Source organism: Cynocephalus volans, chromosome X (assembly GCF_027409185.1).
Source record: "Cynocephalus volans isolate mCynVol1 chromosome X, mCynVol1.pri, whole genome shotgun sequence".
In the NCBI taxonomy this organism is placed as follows: Eukaryota; Metazoa; Chordata; class Mammalia; order Dermoptera; family Cynocephalidae; genus Cynocephalus; species Cynocephalus volans.
Window position 1 is genome coordinate 85,512,074 of NC_084478.1, and position 13,637 is coordinate 85,525,710.

At 33.9% G+C, this 13,637-nt stretch overlaps 1 protein-coding gene across 1 annotated transcript in view; it reads right to left on the reverse strand.

Moving 5' to 3' along the window:
• Positions 1–1,259: 1,259 nt before the first annotated feature.
• The window catches only part of MAGT1 (magnesium transporter 1), a 33,958-nt gene continuing 21,580 nt past the window's right edge, over positions 1,260–13,637 (reverse strand). Inside the window, exons 7-10 of the mRNA XM_063083096.1 lie at positions 12,552–12,615; positions 8,151–8,225; positions 5,202–5,292; positions 1,260–3,332 (exon numbers count right to left, since the gene is read on the reverse strand). Coding sequence (XP_062939166.1) covers positions 3,317–3,332; positions 5,202–5,292; positions 8,151–8,225; positions 12,552–12,615 — 246 coding nt within the window. The 3' untranslated portion in view covers positions 1,260–3,316. The remainder of the gene's footprint in view (positions 3,333–5,201; positions 5,293–8,150; positions 8,226–12,551; positions 12,616–13,637) is intronic.

The window sequence follows — 13,637 nt, forward strand, 5'->3', positions numbered from 1 at the left end:
TATACAAAGCTCTGAAGAGTAAACTCTAAGCTATTGTTCCTGCCTCCCTTCTGAATAGTCCATCTCCCACCTAAGTTCTACTTCCACAGATTAAAGAGAGTTGATCAAAATTCCTCCCTTTAGGAAGACTGCATCAACTTCTCTAGGGAATTGCCTCCCTCATTAGGACTCTTGTCCCAGCCATCTAGATGTCAGGAAGCAATCAAAAAGGACTGTGGTTTCCACGTCTCTAGGAAAACTACAAGTGAAATGTAATCCATAGGGAATTTGTGGCAAAACAGGAAACTTGTAGGCCTTTCTTTGGAAAATAACCTTTAGTAAATTGCTTTACTCCTCTAGGGCAGATTTTCTTCAGCAGACCCAAAATGAAGGGGTTGATTTAAAGGGTATCTAAGGTCCCTTTAGCATTGACTTTCTATAATATCAGCATACTATTACAGTTGTTGATCTCACCCTTGCTCAAAATTGGGTAGAACCCATTTATCTCAAGTTCTGATATTAAATACTGGTAATGTTTCAATGCATATTATTAAAATTTGTAGTTATAATGGCCTCCACTAGCATTTCATAGGTTCTTCAGAAATCTGACTACAGAACACCCTACATTTCAATTGATTTAATTTAACACCAAATCTGGATATCACAAATGATATCTATTCAAAATTTAAATACATCTTTAATATTTTGCATAATAGAACAATACAGCAGGAAAAACACTGAAGTGGTTTAGCCTAACACATTCTTAGGATAAATAGGTCCAGAGAGGTTCAAGTGACTTGCCTATGGTCACATAGCTAGACAGAAATAGAGGAAGGACTAAAAACCCGATCTCTTTACTTCCTGTCCAATGTTTCTACTCCATATTCACAAATGTACTGTTGTCCAGTCTCATATAACTTGATAATCTGCAAGGGTAACTGTTTAAAATCAATTTTTTATTACCAAAAGGGAATTACCTAGTCAAGGAGTGTCCATTGATTAGGACAAAAGGTAAATCAATCATTGACAACAGCCATTCATCTACTTGTGCTCTCTGTTTTGACTAATCTAATGGGTGACAACATTAATGAAATACCACATATGAATTCCTGAAAAAAATGTATCTCAACATAGAAATACTTAAGGGATTTGTTCTATCAAACTGTCATTAGGACCATAAGAAATTTAATTATAACTTCAAAATGGAATATCCTAATTTTACAGTTCTAGTTTAGTGTTTTAAATTCACCCTTCTTTAGACAGTAATCAAAAACTCAGAATTTAGATTGTAAAAATTTATTGATATGGTCAAAAAGCAAACAGCCAGACATTTAGTTATCTTTGCCACTATAATGCGTTGTTTTGAATGGTGTGTTAAAAATGCATAACAAAGGATATTTAAACCGTTACTAGAAAAGTAAATTAAGAGTCTACTTAAGGCACTTCAGATAAAAAGCTAATTGCAAAATTTCCCCTAAAGTAACAGCATTTTAAGTGTAGTAATTCTGCTTTCCACACATTTTAGCCAGAATGCTACCTTTCTCCTTACAGAAGATGAGTGTGCTCTTAAAGGGAGACAAGACAAATACAAAAAACTGTCATTCTTTGAATGCTCATGGCAAATTATCTGGATCTATACAGATTACATGGCAGTAGTAGTCCCCTGGTCAATCTGTACATATCAGGGCATCTTCATACAAGTCTTGTAAAAACCACAGCATAAGTTTATTTGGCCTGAGACAAGTACAACAACAGCAGATAAGGAATCTAGAATTACACAATTTACAGGGCAGTAATTAACAAAAAGTGGCTCCATTAAAGAGTTAAAAAATGTCAGCTATATCCCATCCCCCACCAAATCTAACAAAAAATAAAAACAAAAACCCACATAAAACATTTCTTCTGAGGCAACTGCATCCATCTCCCGCAAACCTGTAAGACTTCCCTATACCACATGTGAGGGTTATTAGGTGGTAAACAGCAAGAGGCAGTCACAGTATCTTTTTAATGTAGTACTTCTAAGATTTCTTTAAATTTTTTTTCAAATAAAAAATCAATCAAACAAACAAACAAAATTTTTAAAAAGAAAGAAAAAAAAATTTTCTTTTGACAATTATAATTCTTGTACTTCCGTAATAGTGGCATTTCAGGTTACTCCTCATAACTATGAGGGAGGTTATAGTTAGATGTAATGATAACCATGAAAACATTCTTCACAGAAATTTGGTTAGCACATATGGTTATTTCTGATAGAAAAAAATAATTCAAACAAGACCGTTTCAAATTTTTACTTGTTTCTCCACTTAAAGGGAGAGAATAAAGGCTAAAATAACAGCTTTTAAAACAGAACAGCTTTTAAGAAACAATTTCTGTACATCAGCAACAACTCAATATTTCATGATTTTCTTTTCTCATTCTAAGGAAGTCCTTTTCCTAAACACAACTGAGCCTATTTTTCTCTTAGGCACAAAAGAAATAAGGGACAATCTCTAATTTGCAGAAACATTTTTGACCATTTATAAGTTACACTGATTTTAGCATTAAGCCATATTTTTATTAGAGATGAGCCATCCTAAATAAAAGAAAACTAAGGAGATAAAATGAATCTGCAATCTTTCCAAATACAAGGTAGTTAACACCATACTCATGCAGAAATCATAATCCTGTATTTAGAGATACTTTTTAATGTCTATAGTTATCAAGAAGCATAGATAGCACTGTATTTCAGTAGAAAAGATGCAGGAGGAAAAAGACTGACTAGTCTTTCTAAAGGCTAGACGTATACTCTGAAAAATTGTATCCCATATTCAGAAGACCACATAGTACACATGATCCCTCTGCCCAAAAGGAAAGATGTGTAAAGTATACACATCCATGCAAAGATGGAAAAGGTAAGAATGAATTCCTGATGAAGGTATCTGTAATAGGCATACGTGTGAACACCTGGTCAGGACTTTCTTTCTCCATCTTTGGATAAAACAATATGAAATCAGATGACCAAAAGTTAACTGAAGCAATTCTGAGTTTTGTTCTAATTAAAACAAAGTAGTAGTTTTAAAATTTTTATAATATACTTAATTCTATTAAATTAAATGTTCCATAAAGTTCACTGAGAAAGGAAGGTTAAGAGGTAAGTCATTTCCAAATACCTCATGATTCTGACAGGCAATTGCTTGTTAAGGCACTACACATCTTCTTTGGTTAAATGACTAACTATTTAAATCACATGAAAAAAAGAGGTAATACAAAATACACAAGTTGCATTTTTCTTTCAAATACATGTTTTTTGCTTTTCAATTTCCATTATTCCAGTGTCTACATATCTCTGGGATCCTTTTTAACTCATCAGAAAGCTGAAACAAAAATATATACCAATCTATTAGTCTCTGAAAGAAAAGTACACATCACTTCTAATAAATTTGTAGGATCTTGACTAACAGATCAAAGAGCATTTTGGTACATGTATGATAATCTTGGAGTATCAATAACAAAAAGAGAAACACTGAGAGACCAGGTAGTCTTATGATAAAAAGAAATAGACAATCACAAATTAAAATATCTCCTTAATATAGAGACACTAATTAATAATCGAATCAATCCTGGTGATCGAATAATTAACAGAAGTCCCAGAAAAATTACCCCTGAATCCCAGTTAGTATTCTACGAGGAGAAATTATCTTAAAAAACAGATATACAGAAGAATAAAAGTATAAAGTTGGAAGATTATAAATCAAGAATCAAGGTTCTAGGAGATTTCTGTCTTAAAAAGTTCACAAGAAAAAAGAAAAATGCAAAAGAAGATTTATTTATATTGTTCACTGATCAAAAGGCATTTAGCAATGCCACAATATAATGAATCAACTAGGAAGCTGTTCAAAATTATCTACTAAAATCTTGCGTTAAAAATAACATGAAGAATAAATTTGTCTCTCAAAAATACCAGCTGATATATTTTACCTTTAGTGTTCATAATCCTTTATACAAAAGGGACAAAGTTGTATTAACGAATAGGAATTATATTAACTGACACTCAGATTATGAAACTAACTTAGAACATCCCCCATAGTGTAGGTACATTTCTCTGGTCTACTAACAGAGTGAAATCAAGAACCTACACCAGGAGAACAATTTCCTCTGTGAACCTTGGGCATCTATAAACATTTCAAGCTGATCAGACCTTAAACACTCTTTCTTATACTCTCTGCAAAGTGGATTCTAATCAAATGTTCTGTTTATACCATCTAAACAACCTTGAAAAGTGGAGGTGAAAAGTTTTAAAAATCATTAAAAAATCAGTTTTTCCTCAATAGGAAGTATAGTATGCAGACAAGGAACTGTGTAAATAGATACGGTGTGATGGAATTTGGATTTTTGTCGTCCCAGAACTCATGTGGAAATCTAATCCCCAATGTGGCAGTGTTGGAAGCTGTTTGAGTCATGGGGGTGGATCCCTCATGAATGGATTAATGCTCTCCCAGGGGGTTGTGGGTAGTGAGTTCTCACTCTATTAGTTCCTGCCATAGCTGGTTGTCTAACAGACTCTCTCTCTCTCTTTTCCTCTTGTACTCCATTTGTATTCGCTGGCTGCCTGCCACTTCCCACCATGAGTACAAGCAGCCTAAGGCCCTAGCCAGATGCAGCTGTAAGCCATATAAACCTCTGTTCTTTATAAATTACCCAGCCTCAGGTATTCTGTTATAGCATCACAAGATGGACCAATACATGGTGTAAATATTCTAATCATTATGTGTTATTACAGATTTCTAGATTAAATTAGGTGATGTCAGAATAACCCTGAAAGATGTTCCTGAGAAAAGAAATCACATATGGGCCGACCCCCTGGCGCACTCGGGAGAGTGCGGTGCTGGGAGCGCTGCAGCGCTCCCACCGTGGGTTTGGATCCTATATAGGGATGGCCCGTGCGCTCGGTGCGGCCGGTCTCACACACACACACACACACACACACAAAAAAAAAAAATTGGAAAAAAAAAATTAAAAAAAAAAAAAAAGAAAGAAAAGAAATCACATACAAATACTGTCCATTATACCATAATTATCTTAAATTAATTTTTATATTTAACATATCTAAATAAAGCCTATCTCCTTTAGAAGCTAGAACAGTTTGAAAGCAAAGCAAGAAAAGAAAATATTATAAAGCAACATCAACTTTAATCATTGTAAGTATAGGTAATCACTACATAAATCAAAAGTAAGAGTCATACCTATATGGATATCCATGATATTTAGATCTGAAAATAGAGAGCATCCAACTGAAGAATAATACAACAAGTCCAATACCAGCCACACACATTACTAAAGAAAAAACAAAAGAAGAGTAAAATGAGAATGTTGAGCATACTAAATAACCAGGGCATAAATCTTAGTCTACATTTCCAAAGAGTAAAAATGAAGAGCTATAATTTATTGATAAATCTCAACTTTCCAACAATTTTCATCCCCATTTTTTTGTTAGGAGTCTGCCTTCTCTTTAACTTGCTCCATTACAATATAATAGAGTGACTAGACTTACTCATGCAATTCAACTGTATGAAATAATGAATTCCTGTAATGCCATCACATTTAAGAATTTAGTGTTAGAAACACTGTCTTACTAACAAGAAAATCACCCACTCATTTATTAAACTTCTTTTAAACCCTTAAAAGTGGCCTTCTTGTATATTGATAAATATTAACTTAAAGACATCTGATAACATCATTGTGATAGCCTCACTTGAAAGTACTTTATTCATGCATAGGTAATTACACAGCCTTGTACGAAGAACTCATTCAACATGGATTCTTATTTGAATAATGAGGAAGAAACCTGATTCCTAGCCCTAAATTCATGGCTCTCTCCACTAATTCCACATGCTCTGGTTCACATAGCAGATACTGACCTGAACTCCAGAAATTGACCCCACAATGCTTAAGTCTGAATTCCCATGACTTGAGGCTCTGAGTCCCTGGACTAAGACTAGCTAAGAAGCACAGAGACAGGGATGTGGGAAAACGTGTGCGACAGCAATAGGAGCTCTAGTGAAACATACTTAGTGATGGATATTAAAAACAACTTTTAGTTTTGTTATACTTAAACAACTCTTTTTCCTTTTCTAATTTTTAGGCAATATGATAAGGGGCTAAAATGCAAATTTTACACAATATTTTCCTGAGTATTAACACATGCTCAGTGTAGAAAAGTTAGTCTTTTTTTCCCCTAAGAAAATGTATGTATATATGTACATACATAGCACCACTCTGTATGTTTGTATTCTACTCTTTTTTTCCACATATCTAAAAGTACTTAAGAGTAGCTCCTGGTACATGCTAAAGAAATGTTTATTATTTTTATTAGTGATCATTTCATTAGGTTAGAATCTTAGAAGTAGATCAAATTGTGAGTTTTAATATATGTCATCAAAATGTTTTACAATTTAAGTTCATACAAGCAGTGTACTTAGATGGCCTTTTCCTAATAATGAAGACTGGAACGGGAAATTTTTTTTTTTGTCAGCTAATGAAAGAATGTATATCAACTGGATAAAAAGTGGATACATGTTACTTTTTCTAACATATAAAAATTCATTTTAGTTCCCAACTTTGAAATCTAATGTCTTCATCTTTTTTCTAGAAGACAAAAGTTTTGGTTTTTTTCTTTTTTGAAGTTTTTTGTCTAAAAGACAAAAATATTAGACTTTATTTAGGTAGGTTCATTTTGACAATATTTAACTCTTTAACCATAAAAGGAGAACCCTGACATACTTATTTCACGTAAATAAAATCAAAGTACATTGCTAGCCTCTCTCTGCAACAAATAACAATGTGTGAGTATTCTAATATATAAAATATCCATGCAAACCAATAGGAAAAGGACTAAGACTCTAATAAATGGCAAAAAGACAATTTACAGAAGGAAAAACACAAATAAACACAAATGACTAATGAACATTTAGAAAAATATTCAACCTCATAATAATCAAAGAAGTAGAAAATACAAAGGTACTTCAAAAAGTTCATGGAAAGATTCATAACATTTTTTAATTCTATTTTTCCACAAAGTTTTTAAAGTATCCCTTTATCTGATTAGCAAATGTGAGGGTACTTCAAAAAGTTCATGGAAAAATAGAATTAAAAGATGGTACGAATCTGTCCACGAACTTTTTGGATATTCCTTATATATACACACATATATTTTTAAATGAGATTCTCTAACGCTGATAAGATTATAGTGTAACAAGCATTCTCAAATACTACTAGTAGGAATCTAAATTATTAAAACTTTTGGGGGAAGAATTTGGCATTATCAGTTTGAAACATCAGAAGAACTGAAAACACTCAGACTCAGGACCACACAGTTATTCTACTTCTAGAAATCTACCTTAAGGAAATACAGCTGACCCTTGAACAACATGGGGCAGAGGGCTGACAACCCCCTGCATAGTCAAAAATCCTCAAATAACTTCTGACTCTCCCAAAACTTAACAACAATAGCCTACTGTTGACTGGAAGCCTTACCAATAACATAGCTGATTAACACATATTTTATATATGCATCACATACTGTATTCTTATAATAAAGTAATATAGAGAAAAGAAAATGTTAAGAAAATACATTTACAGTACTGTACAGTATTTATTGAAAAAAAATCTGCATATTAAGTGAACCCCCTGTGTTGCTCAAGGGTCAACTGTAATATGACAAAAGGATGTAGTTTAACGTATCATGACAGTCACTAAAGAAGTATTTATTAAAATGAAGGTCAGAAAAAAACTGAACGTTTAAGAAAATCAGAACAGTTAAATTACAGTGTAGAGTACAAATTTAAAATTATGTATAGGAAAATATTTATTAGTTAATTATTTAACTCCAGTTTTAAAAGGGGGTATAAGATTCAAAATTTTATACACACAATTTAAATAATGTCTTTACGAATGGAAGAAAATACATAGTGTTAAAATTATTAGATTTCAGCAGTAGAATAATGGGTGAATCTCCCCCCAAATGTTTCACACTCCTGTTTTCCACATTTTCTATAATAAGCATGTATTAACTTCATAATAGTAAAGGAATAAAATAACATCTTATAACTAAGGGGAAAAAAGTGATTAAGAGATCATTCTTTTTTCTGTACTAAAGACAAAACTGTTACATTTTGGCATACGACGGGACTTACTCTTTCGCTTTCCAATATCCATGTCAGAAGTAGCAGCTTCACATAAAAGCACCATCCCTAAAGTAACCCCGCCATCTAAGAAAAATTGTTTAAGGAGAAATTCACATAGATACAAAAGGCATACTACTTTACTAGTCCTAGTTTCTCATGAAGAAAATTAAAATGAATAAATATATAAACCTTGAATTCTTAATTACAAAAAAATTAAATAAGTAATCTTGTATCTACTATACAGTGTAAAAATTGTTTACTATGAAGATATAATAAAAAAATTAAGGTTGGAAGATTACTTCATTTGTGCAAAGAAAATTAATATTTAAAACAACTTTTACTTATAGATGAAATATGAGTTTTCCTGAAATTGAACTTTGAAATAACCTGCCTGAGCATTCAGCTATTGCTGTGGACCCATACACATTTAAAAATATTAAATAGCCATTCTGAATAATATTTCAACACTTCTAAAAGAACACACTTGAAATATGTACCATTTATACAGAATAGTAACTAATTTTTATTTGAAAAATAATTTCTCAAAAATGTTTCCAGAAATTCAACAATTAACCTTTAAAACACAAGTTACATATTACTAAGCTACCTAATTTTATCCTATTCTAATAAAAAAGGATAATCCCACATGTGCTGTGACCTTGCTTTTATTCAGCTTAATAACAGGAGCTAAACAAATACAAAATGGAACTACCCTTATAAACAGGTTATCCATGGCATGGTTGAATGTTAAAATAAGAAAAGTTGAATTTTAAAGCAAATAGAATGAATTCTAGTAGAAAAAAGAGATTCATCCTGCAGTTCAGTGAATACTAACAGTAGTAAAAAATTCCCAAATTAATTATGCATACACACATGCACATTGTATACTACTGCATGTGGGTATAATTAAGCAGAAAAGGAAAAATAGGTGTTCAGATGAGGTCTGAATTTATAATTGCCTCTATAATTTGACTATTCATCCCTTCATTAGCATCTTGCACTCTCTCTTCAATAGCCTCTTGTTAGGGATGATGCCCATTCATCATGTTTTTAGTTGCTCAGCCAAGTCTCTTTTCCAGCAATTTTTAAATTCTTACTTAGCTTCTTTATATCCAGATTTGTACAAAGACTGAACATTTCTATAGGCCTTGGTTCCTGGGTACCCTCTGATTAATGGTTGAGACTTTTGTTTTGGGGACTGTTTGTCTTTGTATCATGGCCTATATGCTTTTGCTTTGAAAGAGCTTTCCATTTTGCTATATACCCCAAGGTCTCTGTGTGCTATTCTCAGCTGTCAAGAGCTATCATGCACTTCTACATGTATTGTTTCATTTCATTTTTGATTCTTTGAATTTTTACTAACACTGCCTACTATATGGCAGGCACCACTAATTGTTGGAGTTACAAACTTGAATGAAACATTAGACCCTTCCACGGACAGACGAGTTTATACTCTAGTTGGGGATACAAACAATAAAATAAATATATAATTACATAATTAGGAGTAAATGTTACTCTGGGAGAACTGAACAGAAAATAGAGGAGGTGGTATTCCACAACGTACAAGAACTAGGCTATTGGGCCGAGCCCGTGGCGCCCTCGGGAGAGTGCGGCGCTGGGAGCGCGCGGTGCTGGGAGCGCAGCGACGCTCCCGCCGCGGGTTCGGATCCTATATAGGAATGACAGGTGCACTCACTGGCTGAGTGTCGGTCACGAAAAAGACAAAACAAACAAACAAACAAACAAACAAAAAGAACTAGGCTATTACAAGAGCTCGCAGAATTAAAGTACATTATATATGACAAAGGCAAAGACATTTGCATAAAATAAAGCATAAATTACAAAACCATTGAAAAATGTTTAAATTACTTTGATTATAATTGTCCAAGGTAGATTTAAACAGTGATGTATAATATCTTTGCCTGTTGAATTAGCAGTTTAAAAAAATGAGAATACATGATGATGGTTAGGACTTGCCAGGGATACCAGTGCACATATACATTTCTGGCAGCAAAACCCTTCTGGAAAACAATTTAGACATCACATCAAGAGCAACAGTTTCGTACACTTTGTTTGGAATCTTAGTTATGGGAATTTGGAGATATGCCAAATTATTTTTTATCTCCTAGAAAACATTCTTTGTAATATTCAATAATAGGAAAATAACTGAATTATATCCATTATTATAAACATTAAGAATGACTATTGTTCTTTCTCCTTGTCTGTATTTTCAGATTTCTCTGTAATCCTCATGTATTTTTGTAACTATGAAGGCCATACAACAGTACAGAAAATGCTTATATTAAGACACCAAAATCCATGCAAAGTATGTCTATAACTATGAAAGAAGGAATACCCTCTCCATAAAACATACACATGGGCAAAGAATGCAAGAGAATATGCAAAAATAAACATGTTTTTTAATATTAGTGTTTTAGACTATGGGTGATATTTTTCCATACTGCTACTTAATTTAAAAAATATGTAAAGTTCAAAAATAGGGCCGGCCCCATGGCTCACTCAGGAGAGAGCGGCGCTGGTAGCGCCAAGGCCACAGGTTCGGATCCTATATAGGGAGGGCCGGTGCACTCACTGGTTGAGCGTGGTGCAGACCACACCGGGCCGGGGTTGCGATCCCCTTACCGGTCAAAAAAACCAACAAAAAAAAGGTAAAATCCAGGATAGCAGTTACCTTTGGGCAGGAAGACAGCAAACAGGAGGGGTGATGAGAGGGGGATGCTTTGGGATGTGGGTAAAGTTTTATTTCTTGATCTGGGTGCTGGTTACACAGGTGTGTTCATTTTTTAAAAATTCAGCGGACTATATACACTTATGATTTGTGGATTTTTCTGCATGAATGTAATACTTCAAATAAAAAAGTTCAAAACGTAATTTTAAAAGTTACTTAGTAGATCAGGCAACTCATTATACAGTTTACTTTATTAATCATGCATTAAACTGTACAATATTAGGGCCGGCCCGTGGCTCACTTGGGAGAGTGTGGTGCTAATAACACCAAGGCCATGGGTTCAGATCGCTATACAGGGATGGCCGGTTTGCTCTATGGCTGAGTGTGGTGCTGACAACATCAAGCCAAGGGTTAAGATCCCGTTACTGGTCATCTTAAAAATAAATAAATAAATAAATAAATTGTACAGTATTAAACTAATGATAAATATGTGATTGTTTTCCAAAATCATAACTACTACTTAGTAGTGGTCTCATTCTATTAATTCTTAACAACATGGAAACTTTATTTTTGAGTCTTCAGGCTTCATGCCTACTAAAAAAAAATAAGTCAACTAGTTGTTGAGATGAGAAGGCAGGGCAAATGACTTTACCACCAAGTAGTAAACTGGGCAGGCTCTCCAACAGCCTGGTCTACAACTGATTCTAGTACATATATCAATGTCAAAACACCTTGGCTGAGAAGCACAACTCTAGGAACATTACCTTTGTTCACCTTGTTGATTTGTTCCATAGAGTCACTGCTCATATATTCAGGTGGGTAAACTTTGTTCTGTAATACTATAAATTTAGACTCTTACCTATCTGATGTTACACTTACCTATACTTGCAACTTACAGAGGCATACATTTTCAGATGTCAGAAAGTAAAAATTAGCTTGGGCTGAGAAAGTAAAAATCTGCTCTGCCATTCAAGAGGATGGAACAACTCACATGTAAGGCAGCTGCAAAGCTCACAGGAAATAATATTTCTCCCTAGGACATGCTGAAGCTGTAAAATGTCAAAATACCTCTGTCTTTGAGTAACTATTGCTTTCTTACTCACTGAGGAGCACTGTTCTGTAAAATCATAGTCTGTATAAAACGATACCAGTAAGAATAAAACATTTCATTCTTACCTGGACGATTTAAGTCACTCAATTTACAAGTACAATTTCTAAGTAGCCTCAATTTACAACCAAGGTACAGAGCTTCAAATAAAGACTTTCTGAAGAGAAAATCCCACATTTATCTCAACTTTGTAGTTTCCAAGGAAACAGAACACCAAGTCCACTTCACAGTCTAGAATCCCTTTATACTCAGCCTTGCTTTGCTTTTAGCCTATCAAAATAATGGTTTATTTAAATTTTACCTAAACTCCACCCTTCTCCCAAATCTTATAACAAATCTATCTTTTCTATGGTAAGATGTCCCATGGTTCATCTGATGTGTAGTCTTCCTTGCATCAACAAACCAATAAACCTGGCTTTATTAGACTCCAGGTTTTGTCTCTGGTCGTCTAGCTGACTGGGCTAAGATGAATGACACAGCAATATGATTTCCAAAGTATATTATGACCTGCATAAAGAGAGCAGCTCCAACCAAATGCTGTAGAGAGAATACTAGACTGTGAAAAATGGACAAATTAAAATGGAGCAACAAAGACTTATTGTAAAAAGGATACTAAATAGAAGAACGATGTGTGTTTCAGCTACAAACTGGGCTTGGCTGCTTCCATGGATATAATTCTGGTGGAGGGTGGGGGGCAGAGGAGAGACAAAATGGAATCTTTAAATATACATTAAATTTTGGTATCCTAACCCTAAAATGGGCTATTTAAAACTCTACGAAATTATTAATTCACCTGATGTATGTAAGCATATAACATACTTTGGGTCTGTGGCATTCATCAATAAATATGTTTGATTACTATAAAAGTTATTTTTATTTATTTATTTTTTTAAATTTTATTTTGTCGATATACACTGTGGCTGATTATTGCTCCCCATCACCAAAACCTCCCTCCCTTCTCCCTCCTCCCTCCCCCCTCCCCCCAACAATGTCCTTTCTGTTTGCTTCTCGTATCAACTTCAAGTAATTGTGGTTGTTATATCTTCTCCCCCCCCCCGTTTTTGTGTGTGTGTGTGTGTGTGTGTGTGAATTTATATATTAATTTAAAAGTTATTTTTGTATTATTTATTCTCTATGTCTTTTCATTGCACTTATACTATGTTTTCAACCAGAATATATGAGAAACCTAATATTTAAGTGTGTAAGACCATGAGGTACAATAATGTAGACTGCATCAAGACAGGGACCATATCTTTCTTGTTTATCACTATACCTAATAACACCTAGGTCTGGCCAGTTAGCTCAAGTGGTTTAGAGCATGGTGCTGACAACACCAAGGTCCAGGGTTCAATCCCTGTACTGGTCTACTGCTCAAAAAAAAAAAAAAAAAAAAAAAAAAAGCCTAGTACAGTACCTAGAAATGGTTGGTATAGGATCAAGTTCTTGATCAATTATTCTATTTAGCTGAAGGCTGACTTTCATTCTTAGCCAGCTTAGTCAAAAGGACTCACCGAATGGGATAAGGAACTCCCCACTTTTAAGAGCACTCCATGGTCTTATCAACAATTGAATCTTGTTAACGGAGAACAATTGAAAAGTCAAAACTAAATCTAGTTCCTTCATATGCTGGTACTGGTCTCAAAGGGTAATAATCATTGTTAACTTCTGTATACAATGGAAAGAAATCCCAGACTTCCCT